The sequence below is a fragment of the Protopterus annectens genome, chromosome 8.part1 (genome assembly GCF_019279795.1).
Source record: "Protopterus annectens isolate FY-2018-M chromosome 8.part1, PAN1.0, whole genome shotgun sequence".
In the NCBI taxonomy this organism is placed as follows: Eukaryota; Metazoa; Chordata; order Ceratodontiformes; family Protopteridae; genus Protopterus; species Protopterus annectens.
Window position 1 is genome coordinate 485314203 of NC_056742.1, and position 18442 is coordinate 485332644.

Below are 18442 nucleotides of genomic sequence, written 5' to 3' on the forward strand. Positions count from 1 at the left end.
CAGGCCTCTGGCTATACCTCCTGTCTTGGACATCCTAGATGATGTTTACTCGGAGGCCTGCCTTAACCCGGACTCTCTACCTCCAGCTCCAGTTAAGCCTGACAGGTACTACAGGGTTCCTGACTCACACCAATTTCTTTACAAAAGCCATGCTGCTGACCTAAAAACCATCTCACAGGGACCCAAGGGAGTTAAGGCTTCCATTGCCAAAAATCCATTGCCTTCCGAGAGAGATTCCAGATCCTTAGAAAGGTGGGGAAAAAAGGTATATACCTCGGCTACCTTAACCATGAGGGCCTTAAACTGTCAGTTTCATATGCTAAAATACCAACAGTTTCTGTTATCTCAATTGAAAAGTAAAATGTCACAACCTGAACAACCAGACTTGAAGGAATTGCAGGATTTGATGCATAGTGCAGAACAAGTGGGTAAACATAACTTACAATGTGGTTTTGATGCTCTAGAGGCCTCATGTAGAGCTGCTGTTACAGGCTCAGTCATACGCAGGCATGCTTGGCTCAAGGAACAAACCTTGCCTGATCATGTCAAAGCTAAATTACTAGACGCCCCTCTTCAAAAGGATGTACTATTTGGGGCAAATGCTGAGGAAGAGTATTACGGAAAATGGAGGAAAAAGCTAAATCAATGCAAACTGTGAAAGAATTTCTACAGGTTCAACCCCCACGTTTTAGTAGAAATTGGCCTTCCAAAAACTGGTCCTTTCCTGCCACGGACAGACCCCAAAGAGGCAGATACAGGCGCCCGAGGGGCAGAGGACAATCACAAGGATCGTACAGAGGCAGACATTGGCAAGCTCCTACACAAAGAGGTGGTGAGGACAACTCACAATCTTTGAAAGCAAACCCAATGACTTTCCCCTTTGCAGGCCAACCAGGTCTCAAATGGCAGCCCCCTTAGGAGAAAAGCTGGCACTATTCTCAAAAAATTGGCATGTTGTCACAAAGGACAAATGGATCCTGGACATTATAAACAGAGGCTACAAATTTCATTTTCATACCCTTCCAAAAATGAGAGGCATGCCAAACCTGCCACACAGTCAAAGGGCAGAGGCACAAAAGCAAATTTCAGATCTTATAAACATGAAAGCTATTCAAGCGGTACCTACACACGAACAAGGTCAAGGTTTTTATTCCAGGCTATTTCTGGTGCCAAGGAAGGGAAAAGATTGGAGACCTATTTTGGATCTTTCCATCCTAAACATTCCTACTGCACAAAATTCAAGATGCTCACTCTACAGCAACTTCTTCCCATGCTGGGCAAGGAGTCTTGGCTGGTAACATTGGACCTCAAGGATGCATACCTGCATGTCCCAATCAGACAAAATTGCAGAAGATACCTCAGATTTCTTGCAGGTTCAACCCATTATCAATTCTCTGCATTGCCCTTTGGCTTATCTACTGCGCCCAGAGTATTCACAAAATGCCTGGCATCAGTAATTGCCTACTGCAGACTTCAAGGGATACAAATATACCCTTATTTGGACGACTGCCTGATCCAAGCGGACAGCAAGCACATTCTTCTGAAACATCTGGCTTATGTAATAATGTTATTAAACTCTCTGGGATACACAGTCAACAAAGAGAAATCAAGGCTAGTACCCTCTCGAACTATAATTTCCTGGGTGCCAATTTGGACACAAACACCCAGATGGCCTACCTCACGCCAGAGAAGCAGGGGCAACTAATTCAATATTTCAGAACACTGGCAAATTGCACCAGGCTGACTGCAAGGAAAATCCTGCAGGCTCTGGGATTCATGGCATCTTGCATCTTGCTAATCCCATGTGCAAAGCTGCATATGAGAAAACTACAATGGTACCTAAAAAACATATGGTCTCAACGCAGCCACAGTTTGGAAACAATAATACCACTACTTCCATGTCTGCAAAAGGAATTTCTGTGGTGGGCTCAAGCATGTCAAACAAACACAGGTCTTCCATTCAGCAAGCCTCAAGCAAATTAAGTCATCACAACAGACGCCTCGGACTACGCCTGGGGGGCGCACATGACAGACCGGTGCATTCAGGGCAAATGGTCCCAAAAAGAAAAGCACCTTCACATGAATCAAAAAGAAATGCTAGCAGTAATAAATGCTATTATAGCTTTCAAGGACCTTCTACAACCAGGTCAACTATTGATAAGAACGGACAACACCACAGTTATGTGGTACATAAACAAGCAGGGAGGAACACATTCCTATCCCCTATGCAGACTGGCCATATCACTTTGGAACATGGCCATGGACTTACAAATGGAACTACAAGCACAGTACTTGCCAGGCAAGGAAAACAAGCTGGCAGACAACCTAAGCAGGAATATGACAGATCCACACGAATGGATGTAACATCCAAAAGTTTTTACAGAAATAATCCAAGAATGGGGAAGGCCAGACATAGATCTCTTTGCCTCCCACAAAAATCATCAATTGACAAAATTCTGCTCGAGGACCTTCCATCCAAAGGCCTGGAGAGTGGACGCTCTCTCTTTCAGTTGGACATCAATGACAGTTTATGCCTTCCCGCCTCTTCCTCTGCTGCCCAAAGTCCTATTGAAGACCACAGCAGACAGACCAAAGATGATCCTCATTGCTCCGGACTGGCCAAGGCAACACTGGTACCCACTCCTGAGGAGCCTGACGCATTCCCCTCCATGGACCCTGCCTCTAATGCCTCTTCTTCTGACTCAGCACAGCTTCAAAACTCTTCACAGTCAGCTAAAAACACTCAATCTAGCCGCATGGAAGATTCCTTAGCATCACAGCAGGCCCTACTCTCCAAGGAGGTGCAGGATGTCATTTTGGAGGCCAGAAGGCCATCAACTAGAAAAGCTTACTCTGCAAAATGGAAACGTTTTTGTGTCTGGAATGAGAAAAAGGGCCAGAACCCTGGAAAACTGAATTTACCTCAAATACTACAATATTTGGCTGAACTGCTAAGCAGTGGACTTTCGTTCTCCTCCATCAAAATCCATGCCTCAGCCATTTCTGCAGAATACAACACTGATCCTCCTTTATTCTCTCACCCTCTTTTAAGACAGTTCCTCAGAGGGGCTAAGAATTTAAGACCTCCAAGGAAACAACCAATACCTGCTTGGGATCTAAATTTCATTTTGGACAAACTGACTGCCTCCTTTTGAGCCAGCTGCCTCATCAGATTTGCAATATTTGTCCTGGAAAACAGCTTTCCTTCTGGCTATCACTTCAGCTCGTAGAGTTTCAGAACTACAGGCTCTCATGGCTGTCCAGCCTTTTATCATCTTCCATCAGGACAGAGTTTCCTTACAAACCAACCCGTCCTTTATGCCTAAAGTGGTATCCAGGGTAGCTTTAAATCAGGCCATACATTTACCTACTTTTTATCCCAATCCTCAAAACAAAGGGGAGAGATTACTACATTCCTTGGACATCCACAGGCAACTGCGTTATTATTTGGACAGAACAAAACCTTTCAGAAAATCAGAACAGCTCTTTGTGGCCTATGCGGTAGGAGCTCAAGGAAAGCCAATTTCCAAGCAGACAATCTCAAAATGGATAGCCCACTGCATGCGCTTTTGCTATTCCTTTCATGGCAAAACTGTTCCTACAGGCATTAGAACTCATTCCATCAGGGCCACAGCCACCTCTGCAGCCTTCGTCAGAGGAGTTCCTACCAAGGATATTTTGGAAGCAGCCACTTGGAGTTCTGTGCATACCTTCTCCAAACACTACAACCTACCATTATACTCCAAATCTAGAGCAGGCTTTGCCACTGCAGTCTTGCAGGGCATTTTGGCTCCTCCTAGTTCCACCTAGTGCCTACCACCCCTTTCTTAGCTTTGGGATTCTACCCATCTGTTATGACTGCAGCTGTATGCACGTTGAACATAGTACAGTTTTGTACCTACCATAAATGTAGATGTTCGAGTGCTAATACAGCTGCAGTCCAGGTTTCCCTCCCTCCTTCCCCTCTAGGGGTATTCTTTTATGGTGTATTTGCTTGCAACTACTGTTTTTTGATTATATTGCATTGCATTACTTCATAATTTTATGTATTGCTTCCTTCTGGGGGCACCTGACATCTGGGGCAAGAAAAACTGAAGAAAATGGCGTCGGCTGGTTCTTTTATACCCCTGTTGCACTGACGTCAGGGAAGAAGCGACGACAACCGACGCCGGACCTAGACTTTGGAATTCGGCCGACCGAGGACCCGCCTGACGGCAGGAGAACCCATCTGTTATGACTGCAGCTGTATTAGCACTCGAACATCTACATTTATGGTAGGTACAAAACTGTACTTTAAGGTGAGTACATAACTTTAGTTTTTCATCTGCCGCCATTCATTCATTGAATCCTCCTCAAGGCTTAGTGTGGTTTGTGTGTGATATGATGCTGATAATACCCTTTTACTTAAACAGTTTTGGATCTCCCCAACTACCAAAGCTACAACTCAAGTTGCTGTCAGATGACTTGCTTCAGTTTTAATAGTCTGACTGGAGGATGCAATCACTTCCTTTGCTTTCCCACTGCCTCCAGCCACTGCTTCTCAGACCAAAGCCCAAAATAAAATAGCACAGGAGTTTATGGCCTTCATGAAATCTAGAGTCTCTTCTCACTCTTCCACCTCTGAGGCCTCCCCATAAAAGGAGCAGGGAAGTATCTTCAGGAAGTTGAAGATTCCTTTACCTTAGAGGGATGAGGAGGAGTTGTCTTGTTCTGGTCACTTGCCACCTCAAATTTACCCAGACTCAGACTCTGATAACACACACTCTTCTCTCAAGGGACCTTTCCTTCAAGGATAACTTACATAGAATGAAGGAGGCTTTCAGTTGGGAAAGTAACCAGTTCCCCTAGGCCCAGATTCAGTACATGGAACTGCTAAGCCTCCCTTCACCCAGACTACTGGCTATTCCTCCAGTACACATTGTATTGGATGATGTATTTGAAGACATAGCTGTACAATCCTGACTGTATACCCCTTACTCCTAGGAAACCAGACGGGTTTTACAGAGTTCTTGAATCTCAAGCACCTCTGCAAAAATCTGAAGGCTGATTCTTTTGTTGTGTTCACTGAATCCACAAAAGGTGTACCTTAAAAACCACCAAGACCTCCCCTGCCTAATAACAGGGAAAGTAGATAACTAGACAGATTTGAGAAGAAAGCCTATGCTGCTGCCACCCTGGCAACAAGAGCTTTAAATTGTCAATTTCATAGTACCTTGGATCTCTTAAAGACAAAATGCTAGCTATTGTCTACTCTATTGCTGATAGAACCTTATCCAAGGAAATCTAGGAGCTATCCAGAGAAGATTTACAAGTGTCCAGACACTCCCTAAAATGTGGCTATGACACCTTAGGTGCTTCTTGCATAGCAGCTTCATCAATTCTAGCTGCAGACATGCATGGCTATGGACCCTAGTCCCTGTCAAATCAGGTAAAAGCTGAACTGCTGGATGTCCTGTTAAACAAGGAATTCCTTTTTGGTCTTCCAGCTGAACAAGTTTTTGAGAAACTGTACAAAAAAGGAAATTAAAAGTGTGAAAGTGTTTTACCCGTCTCTGAATCTAAGGTAAAGTCAGAATTGCCCTTCAAAACCTTGGCGTTTTCCACCTAGACAAGAGAAGTGGAGGCCTCCCAGTGGTAAAAAAAAAAAAAAAAAAAAAATTCTAGGAGGCTGACAGCAAAACAATTACAAAGGGGAGGGGGCTCCAAAAGACCAACACAGCACTGAATGCAGTTGCAGCTATGTTCTGCCACACCCTGCTTTACTCCTTCCCTTCTCATCCAAAACTCTGACAGGAAGACTGTGTTTCTTCATAAATCAGAAATCCATCACCAGAGACCAGTGGGTCCTCAGCATCATAGTGAAGGAATACTATATTAAATTCAGAGAATTACCATCTTTCTTGGGCATTCTAAAACCACCAAAAGAGCAAGAAAGCCTCTTTAACACCTATCCTCTGAGAGTTACTTCACCAAGGATCCATTCAGCCTGTCCCTCCAGGACAAGAGGGAAAAGGCTTCTACTCAAGGATGGCTGTAGTTCTAAGAAGAGGACATTTGGAGGCCCATCTTGGACCTCTCAAAGCTAAAAAATTTCATCATCCCAAAATTCAAAATGCTTACCTTGCAGAAATTACTGCCCATGATTTTCCAAGATGCCCTGCACGGTTATCATAGACCTAAAGGATGCTTACCTCCATATCCCCATGGTGGACCGTCACAGAAAATGCCTACAGTTTGTAGCAACAGGCTCCCACTTCCATTTCTGTGTCACTTGGGCTATCTGCTGCTCTGGGTTCTCCCTCCTCCTGGCTCTCAGTGAGGGGGGATTCCACACCCTACCTACCGAGATAGATCCCCTCAGCCAAGTCGAGAAGTCTGTATGCCACCTCCACCTAGCCACCCACTAGTTAACTTCCTGGACATTGGGTTTTGACACCTAGGACTGCGTTGTATCCTAAGGGCATGCTCTCCATTCTAAGGGAAGCAAGAAGTCCAAATACCAGGAAGGCATATGTGGCAAAATGGAAAAGATTTAACACTTGATATCACAGCAATGGCAATAACCCTGCTGGTGCAGACATTATCTCAATCCTGCAGTACCCATCAGGCATCTTTAGAGTAGAACTTTCCTATTCCAGCGCTAAGGTACATGCATCTGCAATATCATCTTGCTTACACACTTATCATCGCACTCCCCCACATGAAACTTTTCTAAAAGAGGTGGTTCAATTGAGATCACTCCGAAGGAACCCCATTCCAGCATGAGATCTAAATTATGTGTGAGAAAAACTAACCTTATCCCCCTTTGAACCTGATGACACTGACACTCTAAAGAGGCTCATCTGGAAGATCATCTTCCTTGTAGCTGTCTCATCAGCTAGGAGGGTTTCATAGCTGCAAGCCCTCATGTGTAAAGAACGTTTCACTGTTTTCCTACAGGGTCACCCACAAAACAAACCCATCCTTTGTCTAAGGTGGTATCAGAACTTTAAACCAGGCTATACACCTACCAGTCTTCTACCCAAATCCACAGAACAGGTCAGAGCAAGTCCTCCATTCCCTGGATGTGTGCAGGCAGGCAAAAAGCCCTAACAGAGTAGAGCAATTGCTGGTGGCTTTCGTAGAGGATAAGCAGGGCAAGCCTGTCCCCAAACAAGCCATCTCTGAATGAATAGATAACTGCATTAAGCTCTGTTACTCACACCATGGAAATGATTTACCTGGGCATATTAAAGCCTACTCCACCAGACATGGGGAAACTACCACTGCCTTCCTCAAAGGAGTCCCCACCCAGGCCATCCTAGAGGCAGCTACATAGAACTCAGTGCACTTCTGTACAAAACATTAAAACCTAGTTAATGTATCCAGGGCTAGAGCAGGTTTTGTTTCTGCCATCCTGCAAAATCTTTTTTTCTAAGGTCATACAGTTGACCCACCACACAACTGTTAGCTTTAGGAGTCCTCCCAAGAATCAGTACAACAACATTGACTGTGAAGAATGTAGTACGCTTGTATCTCACTTACTGTAATTGTAGCTGTTCGACTAGATCAGGGTTGCAGTACATACTTTCACCCTCCAATCCATCTGTCTGTTAACCACTTGTCTCCCCCTTGCTGTGTGCAGGGGGTAGAAGAGGTTTTCTGCAGATAGTCCTCTTATTGCCATCATCCCCTGTCTGCGTCCTGTATTTATTTTCTTCCTCCTTCTCATTTAAATTCAGACAGCTGGGGAGGTCATGCTATCCTCAGACATCAGACTACCCTTTCACTGCTTAGAAAAACCTGAAGATGATGCCGCTGGATGGCCTTCTTACCCTAACGTCCTGGCGTCAGTCTTCTGACATCCATTGGCTAGGATTGATGTGAAGACTATGGAAATTGGGCCAGATTCTAGCTTCTTTGTGGCAAGAAAACCCAAGAATTAGCCCTAGGCCAGTCCGAATACCAGAGATTTGATTCCTTTCTCCTACGCTGGCATATGGCCTGCACCTGATGCCAGGATGTCAAGATACAAGGGTCATCAGCCAGCAACATAGAGCTGTAAGAAGGCGCTGGCCAACAACCCTCATACCCAGACATCCTGACATCAGGTACAGGGCATTTGCCAGTCCAGGAAGAGGGAATCAAATCTCTTGTATTTGGGCCATCTAGGGGCTACCACAGCAAGAATAAGCCATATTTTTATTCCTGTAACAAAAACACTCTCACTGTCTACATTTGTGGTGAGTAGACACAACTGTACTTTTCATTAGTCTTTTGTTGACCAGGGTATAGAGCTGATCTCAGTGCATGGATTTAAGGTTGGACCTAGGGTATGCAACCAAATACATAAAACAAGTTACATCAGTGTTGTAAATACACTGAGGTTATCAAATTGCATTACTTGTAGTCATTGTCAATTGAAATTGTTAAGTTGTCACTTTTATTACAGGTATTTACATTGAGTTGAGAGAGAGAGTACTTAACTCCATAGAGAAGAAGTGAATATGGAAGAAAGGGAAATTGTGACAAAGTGAGGGAGAAAGGTGAGGAGTGAGAAAGAGTGTGACAGTAGACAGTGTTATGGGAGATTAGAATCTGGATTATGTTGTTTTAGGGTAGTGCAGGTATCAGTTACGTGTAGCATTAGGTGATGAAGCTATTCTGGAAGCATTTGCAGTATGCTTGATTGATGAGGAAAAGTTTGTTCTTTCTGGATTTTGCTGAATGATGACATGAACTTTGTCATCTGGAATGGATTTACAGATTTTGGGAGTCATGAAAATGTGCACCATTCACTTACTCCTAACAGACTTTTCTGAAGGACAGCAAGACTGTTTATAAAGGCGGTTACTCTCTGCAGGACTGTTGATGAGAAAAAAGAATGGTTCTTGGAAATCTATGAAACCAGTCCACAGAATCCTTAAAGACATTGATTCTTTCCACTCAGCCAGTTTATAACGCAAGAGTTCCTGTGGTGCAGTATATCTAAATAACATTTCTCAAGGAACCTTCTACCTCTTGCAAGCAAGCAGCACCTCACAACAAATTCTTTAGGTAATACCGGGGGAGATTGTGTCAACAGTGTATCAGCCCAAGGCAAATGATTTGAACTGGAATAATAATTTCACATCACCCTGAAAGAAGTTAAAGCGATCTCTCTGCAATTTTCATATATTTCTTATGCAGAAAAATAATTGGAACCACAGACCTTTCCGGACATTGGATGTATGTAGGACACTCCAGAAGTGCATCTGTTTAACAGACACCTAAACAGTTACCCAAGTATCTTTTGGGATGCAGTTCCTCATTAGGTACCTTGTCACTCCCAATGTGTTGGATGTGAACACATGCCGACCATTCCCTCTAATTCAGAAGGTACTACTAACAAACATATGGCAGTCAGTCTTGTTTTCTTAACCCATCTTAGCTGAGACAACCTTGACTTTTCTCTTAATAGAACTTTTCTTGTGTTGTCCTTGGTCCTTAAATCTTTCCAGTTCAGTACTGACCCAGCAACAAAGAAGGGCTTTGCATCCAAATCTAGATGCTAAATCCTGGTAGAAGGATAGTATATTGATTGCTGACCGTGCCTGCTTCTCCATTCAAGTGCTAAATGTCTTAGAAATTAGAATATCAAGTTTAGGGAAATATCTGCAAAAATGGAAGAGATTTTTCTCTCACTGCTCTACAAGGTGTGGTTTTGTGGACTGTCCTTACCCCGAGGTGTTGGGTTACCTAAACCCTCTGTTTGAAGTGAATTTGCATATTAATTCATTAAAGGCCATGAGTCTGTCTTAGTATTTACTCATATAGTTGCAAATCCAGTAGGCATGTCCTGTATTTAAGACCACCAAGAATACAGGTCTTCCCAGTAGAATTTCATACTAGAAGAAATCAATTTATTTCTGTTTGCATTATTGAATACAGGAGACATAGCCTACTAGAAGAAATCAGTTTATTTCTGTTTGTATTGGTAGATACAGGGGACATAGCCTAGTGTATACCTATTAACCTAACGCCCACAAGGGCCTTTCTAAGCCTAGCTGTGCAATTCAACCCAGTTGTGTAATTATGTATCATGAGTGGTATGTTAGCTAGGAAGTTTCTAGAGGCTGTATGGGAAGGGGGTAAGGTAGTTTGGACATTACTGTCCGCCTCTTTCTATCAGAGATATGGGGCCAAACCCAGGGTGAATTTCCAACACCTCAAAGAACAATGTACCTTCATCAGATTCAGAAAGGATCTCATTTCTCACATTCAGCTTGAAGCCAAGTGCTCCTGCCTCCAAAAGGTCACATCACCCAGTGGTCTCTTCGTCTTCCATGCTCCCAGCAGTCCAAATGTCCTTACTAACCCTCCTTTTCTGTTAGGCAGTAAGGAACTCAAAATTCTTTTCTCTCCACTTTTTATGGTGTCTCCTCATACTCTACCACATTACTTGAGCCTAAAATTATATTATTCTATTCATTTTGAAATGCAGTATTTTTTAACCTGACTGTTTTATGCTATGAATGTTTCTTTGTTACCTGGCTAGTTTGTCGTTGCAGGTGGTCACTTGAGTCATGCACTATCCCACTAAAATTTAAATAAAAATAAATCAGTAAAAACACAGGCCATACCGACAACCATGTCAAAATACAAAATCTCTTGTGGCACTTCAGTTTTATTCTACTAAGGTGCTTCAATTACAGAAACTGTTTCTCCTAAGGTCTGATGACATTCATCATTTTTTAGGCTTTTCCACGTACAACTTCCCACAGATTGTCTTGTATAATGAGAGCCAGGTTTGTACCTGAGGGTTTGACTCGTGTAATAATCACATTTCACACTTTCCATGTTGCCAGATAAAATAAACTATTCTGACAACAAACTTAACTGCAGCTAGAAGATCCAAGTGAAAGTATACACGTTCAGGCAAAAACACAATTCAGGAATATCCAGGAACTCAGCATAACTTAAAGTACCAGATGAGCAGTCATCAAAACAGCGTTTCCTAATGATGACCCTTATTTCCTTACAGAAAAGACGGTTTGCCCTAAAAGAAAAGACATAAGATGCCTTTCTCGGAAAAAAAAAAATTTATAGTGGATTTACATTTTTTATACCTTTTCATGTGACAATACTGTTCATTGTCAACCTCCATACAAGTGTTGTACCAAGCAAATGGCGAGCAGCTAAAGTCAGTTCCTTTGTGTAAGGGAGGACCTTCCACAGTCCCATAAGTCTGACCACCGTCGTATGCAAAGCAATAGAAAGACTTATGGAGTTAATTAATCAAGGCATAGGAAACACTGGACCAGTCTCCGGATTCGTCAAAGGCAAGTCGTGCTTAACCTGGTGGACCTTTTTTTTTTTTTTTTGTAAAGGTCACTAAATCAATAGATGAATGCAAAATGGTGAACACTGCATACCTTGACCTGGTCAGAGCTTTTGACACAATTCCACACTCAGGCATAGTAGAAAAGCTAAATAAACTGGGAATAAACCCCTATATCACCTGCTGGATTGCCAGCTGGCTCACATGTAGGATGCAGATAATCAGTATAAGGTAAGTTGACTCCACAAAGAGTCCACTCACCAGTGCAGTCCCCCAGGGTTCTGTGCTGGGACCTTTCCTGTTTGCTGTCTACTTTTCTGAAGTAAAAGCTAACACCAAAGGGCTCTGGCTGATTAAGTTTTTAGGTGATTGCAAGCATAGGAGCACTCCTTGAATCCCCAAATGACTTTGCTATCCTGTAGGAAGGTTTGTCCCATATAAATAACTGGAGACAAAAATAATGGACTGAAACTAAAACTAATGTCTTTTGGGTTTTCCCGGTTAGGGGTCGCCACAGCGGCACTCCGGTCTGCTGATGATTGGCAGTGGATTTTTACAGTGCCGAGGTGCCAACCCAACCTTCAAAGAAGGCACGCCCATTCACGCATGCACCTACCTACATGTCTTTTAAACATCATTCAACCGCAGGGAGGATATGCAGACTCCACACAGAAGGTGCTCCAGCCGAGAATCGAACCGGAAAACCTCTTGCTGTGAGGCGACAACGCTAACTGCTGCACCACCACAGCCCATCAAAATCAAATCATGGACTGAAACTAAATATCAAAAATGCATTATTGTGTTCTCTGAGAAGTCATCTACCCCCAGGAGCTACCATGTTGACAGTACACCCTAAGAGTTGAGCCATTTGTTATAGATTTGGGAAATTACATGGACAGTGACCTAACTTTTGACCAACATGTGTCTGTTGTAAGAAAGTCCTTGTATATTGCACACGTTGTAAACAAAGGGACTGCATTTAGATCTAGGGATGTCATTGTCCCCCTTTACTCATCTTTCATTAGGTCAGTAATTGAGTGTAATGCCCTCTTTGGCATGTATCTATCCAGACACATGCAGCAATTGGAGACACCTTACTAAAAGGATACAAGGGGTAAACAAACATGTACTACACTGACTCAAAGCCCTGTCACTATACTTGGTCTCCTACAGACTGCTTAAGAGGTGGCCTGTGTGTAGCATACAAGGCATCCTCCGACCCATTACTGATAGATTTACTGCACATCAGCAAGTCATGTGGCATCAGATATATTCAGTCTAGGGATCTAAACCTCTTCTGCAGCATCAACAGAGCAGTTTAGAGGGATACTAAAACCTGCTACACTAACAAGTGTTCACATATTTACTGGACATTTTGAGTTGGAAGCACAGTCCAGAACTAGAGCAGGGTATGGTATTGACTGTATTACAGAGGATCCTGTAGTTGTCCACGTCCCACTAGTAAAACTACTCTTGAGATTCTAAATAGTGTTATGATTTACTGTTATGCTGACCTCTGCTCAGAGCTGCTGTTGTGGCAGTTAAACAGCTAAATTGCATTTTCCATGTTTCCACCCCAGTTTTTGAATGTTGAAATATGAAGTGACATTATTTGCAAAAGATGTGTGTCTGATTAGTATTCAGTCAAAATATGTACATGCCATAAAACAATTAACATGCTGTGTTCTGGACTTGGATTGTATCTTCATTCCATGGCAGCATTTGTGGGAAAAAATGTCTTGGACATCATTTCTGATAGTTTTTGAAAAAATAGATCTCAACATCAGTAAGATGGTGATCCCAATAACTGTAACACAGTAAGTAACACTAAAGCTAGTGTTTTCATGAGAAAGAAAGCAAAAAAAAAAGTAAAGAAAACTGAAGATTAACTTATTAAATCATTTAACTAAGCAAGCTTTAACCTTCAGAGTGGTGGGAAAGAAGTGATGGAGGAGCACAGTTAATTGGCATTTCACCAGCAGTATACTGGGTTGGCTCATATAGACATTGTAGGAACAGTGAAAACTGACAAAGAATTCTGGAACAGACACGGCTAATTGAAGAAACCTTGCTGACGGAAGCTCTCAAAAGATCTCAGGTTGTAGTAAGTGCCAACCTAACTAGCTTTTCGTAGCAGTGTACTGTGTTCTTGGTGAAGAAACCAGTAGTCTTAAGAAATACTTGCATTTTTCCTTAATCTGTTACACATACTTGTTTGTTTACTACTTTTTGGTTTGAGGAACATGTTAATTGTGTAAAGTAGTACCGTATTTTTTGTAAAACGGTTATGTGCCAGTGTGTATTGGAGATCAATTTGGTTAGCCTACAGGTTATCTAATTATAAGAGTGTTGCAGATGAGATGACTTTATCCATACCTCTCAACTGTCCAGATTTTTTGCCTCATATTTTTGGTCTGTTCCTCATACAATTTGTGGTTTTCTTGAAAATCACTTAGGATCAAAGTCAGTAAATAATGACATTCATTTGGATTTTCATACTTTATATTATTCAGAAAATGCATGCTAACACAAATATTGTTTGAGCAACTTTCTACATTTATAAAAGCAATATTTAATACCTGTCCCTATTTTTGGCCCTTTGTCCCCCATTCCTTTAGGCTTTGTCCAGATTTCTTGTTTTAAGAAGTTGAGAGGTATGACTTTGTCACAAGTTTATCAAACACTATTTCTCTCACTACATGAGGTGAAGTAGTGCCTTCTGTTTGATATCCTGTTTTAGGTGATTGATAATGTTACTGACTGACTGAACATATTTGACAGTGTGGTGCAGGAAGCAAATAAGGAGCACCCGAGTCATGTGACCCATGAAAAGATTAAAAATTTGTGAAACCAGCAATCAGTAGATTTAAAAACAGATACGTAGGCAACAAAAAATAAATTATTCACTTACTATTTAAGCTTGCTCCCTTATTTGAAGAAGAAATGTTAATTTTCGTAAACAGGGAACTTTTTCTGCATGAATGACTGTCTAAATGCTCCAAAGTTTAAGTTGAGATACAAGACCTGTAGAATATGTAGTTTGTTCGCTACTTTTTCTCCTTACTCGTTTTGCTATATTATTAGAATGTAAATAACTAATAACATCTTTCATTGACTCTGAACATTACTTTTGATGCTCAATGTGTATCTGTTTGTTTCTTTAAAGGATCGAGTGGTTATTAATCGTCTGGACAGTGTTTGCCAGGCAGTGTTGAAAGGAAAATGGCCTTCCACACGGAGAAGCTACGACATGAATGCGGTGGCATCCTTCTATACAACCAAACTTCTGGACTGTCCTAGCACTGCGGCAGACTTCAGTGATTCTGGTGCAGTACTGGCACCTCAGGCAGTGGTGGCAGGTGTTAAGGAAGAACCTGCTCACTCACCACAGATGGCAAAGGTGAAGAAGCATGTACGAGAAAAGGAGTTTACAGTCAAAGTCAATTACGTATGTTTACTTTGATTCCCCAAGGTCCTGATTGCAATTTTTGGTTTGCAGCATGCTTTTACTGCAAGTGGCTGCCTGCTCTCACTCTCCATTGCTTCCTTCACACCCAGATTTGGAGTACTCGGATGTGTTGAGTAGCTAAAAATCAGTTTAATTGTATAATTTACACTGCTTTAGGGAAAGGCAAGCTCTTCCACTTAGAATGCATGCAGGAAAGGTTCTTCTATAGCTACAGCCTTCTAATTCCTTGGCATTCCTCTCAATCCCCAGATAACTTTTTCTACTTTAATGTAGTGCATTTAGGAAGGGGAGGTGGGTACTTTTTTGTTATGTTAAGGTAAAATACAATTGTGTGCATCTGGAGGCTTTGGGTAAAATAGGGCCATTGAGCAATATCTGGCTGGAATATGGTTGCTATGAATATTGCAGCACAGTGATTCTTGTTTACCCATTTAAAGCCCCTTAAAATAAGCCATAAAACTTAAGAGCTTGCATTAAAAAATGTATGCTGAAACTTGTTTTGCAGGGGAGAGGGCTGAATTACCAGATTCCAAACATTTAAGGGGTGTTCTTTCTACATTTCAGCTTTATTTGGGGTGATTTAGTTTAGTATACACCAACTTTGCTTGTTTGAAGTGGTTTGAAATCTTGCCAAAAGAACTGTTCTCCTATCCCTTAAAACTGTCACCACTAGTGTGTTCTTTTTCTTCCTTGGTAATCAGAAATATTGCTAACACCTGTGCTTTCTAAATGGTTTGTGTTTTGTGACTAACAATTTGAAGATTTGGTGATTCATATGTTCAACATATTTGACTGTCAGAATTTTAAACACTGTATTCCAGTCAGTAATTGATGCTTAATGGCTCTAATGTAGATTTAATGTTGTTAAAGGCAAGCTGCCATTTGGTGCAGGAAAAATAATATCTTTTCTACAAAGCCATTTACATGATGATCCAGGCGATGCAGGGACCAGCTTTAGAAAAAGAAAATGTCCGTCAGTTGCAGGCTTGATTTTTCTGGTAAAAGGCAAAGGTTCAATGTGCTGGTCTGCCACATCGTCTTGTACGTTGACAGGTTAAGCCTGTTTAGTAGGAGTAAATGTGGGGTGATAGAGTTTGAGTGCACCAGCTCATTGCCACCTTTACATTCCCTGCATCAGCCAAAGAAAGAAGAGCATAAGGTACATTACAGTCTGCCCTCCTTCACCTTCAGCTTGCATTGTGAAGAGCCTGGGCTCCACACTGGCAGACAGAATGTTGTAAGATTAGCAGTCCCCTTCCACCTGAGATCAGAGTGGAGGACCACACCAGAAATTTTAAAAATACCCTAACATTCAAAAACTGAAAGTGTAGATGTCTAGGTGACACTGCAGAAGAACCTTCCAATGGGATTCTTTGACACAGAAACAGTGGGGAAAGGTCCCTGCATTCCAGCAGCTAAGACTTGTATTGTTTAGAATTTCTCCCTGAAGTGATAATAATCGGGAAACACGAACAGTGCACCAGTGAAGATGAGGAGAATTTCTTTTTTTCCATGAAATCCCCAAAGCCTTCATCCAGTGCTCTGGGGTGCTATCCTTGCAGAATTTGCTTTACTTCATCGTAATCCTCACCATGCTGTATAGGCAAACTTCTTGACTGTATTTTGACCACTTTTGGTAACAGGAGCAAGATAAGAAGAGCATTGCATTTTTCCCAGCTTAAATAACGTGATAGCATACTTTTCATAGAAGTCTTTAGGGGAAACAGTTTTTGTTAGAAAATAAGAAAACAAGTTGGTTAAGCTGTGTTCTTCTGCAGCTGTTAGCAGAAAAGAGCTGAGGATTTTTGGTACTGGGCATTTCTAAATCCTTCTTGTGACATTATTGTGGAGTCATGTCCAGGAAGAATTAAAGCCACTGTACGACAAGATCTCCCATTGTTAGCAAAATGTTCAAAAGAGAGAACCTCATGGCTGAGATGCAGATAAAAATCTGGAGCAGATGTTCTTCATCTCACATTGCTGCAGTCCTTACTTATGGGGTAGTCCGCTGTCCTCGATCGGCCCGAGTACCAAAGTATTAGGCTCACGTCGGTCATGGGCGCTCAGAACTGACATCAGAGCGTCAGGGTATAAAAGCGCATGACCGACGTCATATCCTCAGTCTTTTTTGCCACATGGTCCGATGCAGAAGCAGCGTTGCGAGTGCCGTTCGGCGTTCTGAAATTTTCGAATTCTGAGTTTCAGACCGAAACCAAGTTGGGCTAAGTACCCGTTGGGAATATTTTGTTTTTCTTGCCTCAGTTAATTCCGGATGTCAGAAAAAGTGAATAATTGTATTTCTTGTGGGAAACAGATACCGCATAGGGATTATCACTCTCTTTGCATTCCTTGTTTGGGACCGGACCACGACATAGTCGGGTGTCGGTTTTGTGCTAGGTTTAATAAGCGCACTATAAAAAGAAGGTTAGATTGTGCTAGGTTAGTCTTTGGTAAGCGGTGTTATTATAATATGCCGTCGGATCCTCCGACGCCCACTTCCACGAAGAAGCGCAAAGACAAATCCTTGAAACCTAGACAGGTTGATTCGTCCGTTACAGACACCGGTCCTGCAGAAGCTACAGTAGAGCAGGGAGATCCGGCTGAAGTTTCTGTTGAGTCTCAAGGGGAAACTTTGATTTTGCAGGATGTGGCCTCCCAGGAGTCAGGGCAGGCTGAAGGGGCCTCTCAAGTTACTGTTCTCCCTTCTATGCCTAAGGTGGTTAGGCCTTCTGCTTCTATTCCTAAGGCTTCTTCTAAGGGCAGGTCTGTTTTGCCTTCCTCCGGTGTCCCTCCAGGTACTTCAGGGTCTGTGCCTAAAAAGCACATGCTTAAAATGGCAGAAGATTTGATTACTTTAATTAGAGGTTCTATGCCCCCTCCTGATAAGAGGCCCAGGGTGGAGCCAGAGTTGGAAAGTTTGGATCAGGCCTCAGATGACTCAGTGTCTTCTGCTGAAGATATTCTAGATTTTCCTCCTTACTCAGATTCTGATGCAGAGGATTCCACTCCTTCTGCTTCTCCTCCAGAGGATTTTTCATTTTCAGAAACTCTGCATTCCATGAGGGAGCATTTTAAGTGGGAAGGACAGGATTTCTCTGATTCAAGGAAGAGGCTTAGGGAATTCTTGTTGTTACCACAGCATAGACCCTTGGCTATACCTCCTGTTTTGGATGTTGTTCAAGATGTTTTCTCGGAGGCTTCCCTTAATCCAGATTCTTTGCCTCCTGCGCCAGTTAAACCGGACAGATATTACAGGGTGCCTGAGGCTCATAAATATATGTATAAGAGTCCTAGGGTGGACCCAGAAACTATTAGTCAGGGGCCTAAGGGTGTTAGAGCCTCTGTTGTAAAGAATCCGGTTCCTCTAGATAAGGAAGCTAGAGCTTTGGATAGATGGGGTAAGAAGGTGTATACCTCTTCTGCTTTAGCAATGAGGGCTTTAAACTGCCAGTTTCATATGTTGAAGTATCAGAATTTCCTCCTTTCTCAGCTAAAATCTAAAGTGGATGCTTTGGCAGAGGGCATAGAGTGTAACGAATTGCAGGATTTAGTACATGTCTCTGAACAGGTGGGTAAGCATTCTTTGCAGTGTGGTTTTGATGCTGTGCAGGCCTCTTCTAGGGTGGCTGCCACTGGTTCAGTTCTTCGCAGGCACTCCTGGCTTAAGGAAAAAT

General features: G+C 42.4%; 1 protein-coding gene across 1 annotated transcript in view; it reads left to right on the top strand.

The window, feature by feature from the left end:
- The window catches only part of CHD9 (chromodomain helicase DNA binding protein 9), a 2842495-nt gene that overhangs the window by 2429215 nt on the left and 394838 nt on the right, over window positions 1-18442 (top strand). The window contains exon 33 of the mRNA XM_044082017.1: window positions 14466-14747. Within this exon, the coding sequence (XP_043937952.1) occupies window positions 14466-14747 (282 nt within the window). The remainder of the gene's footprint in view (window positions 1-14465; window positions 14748-18442) is intronic.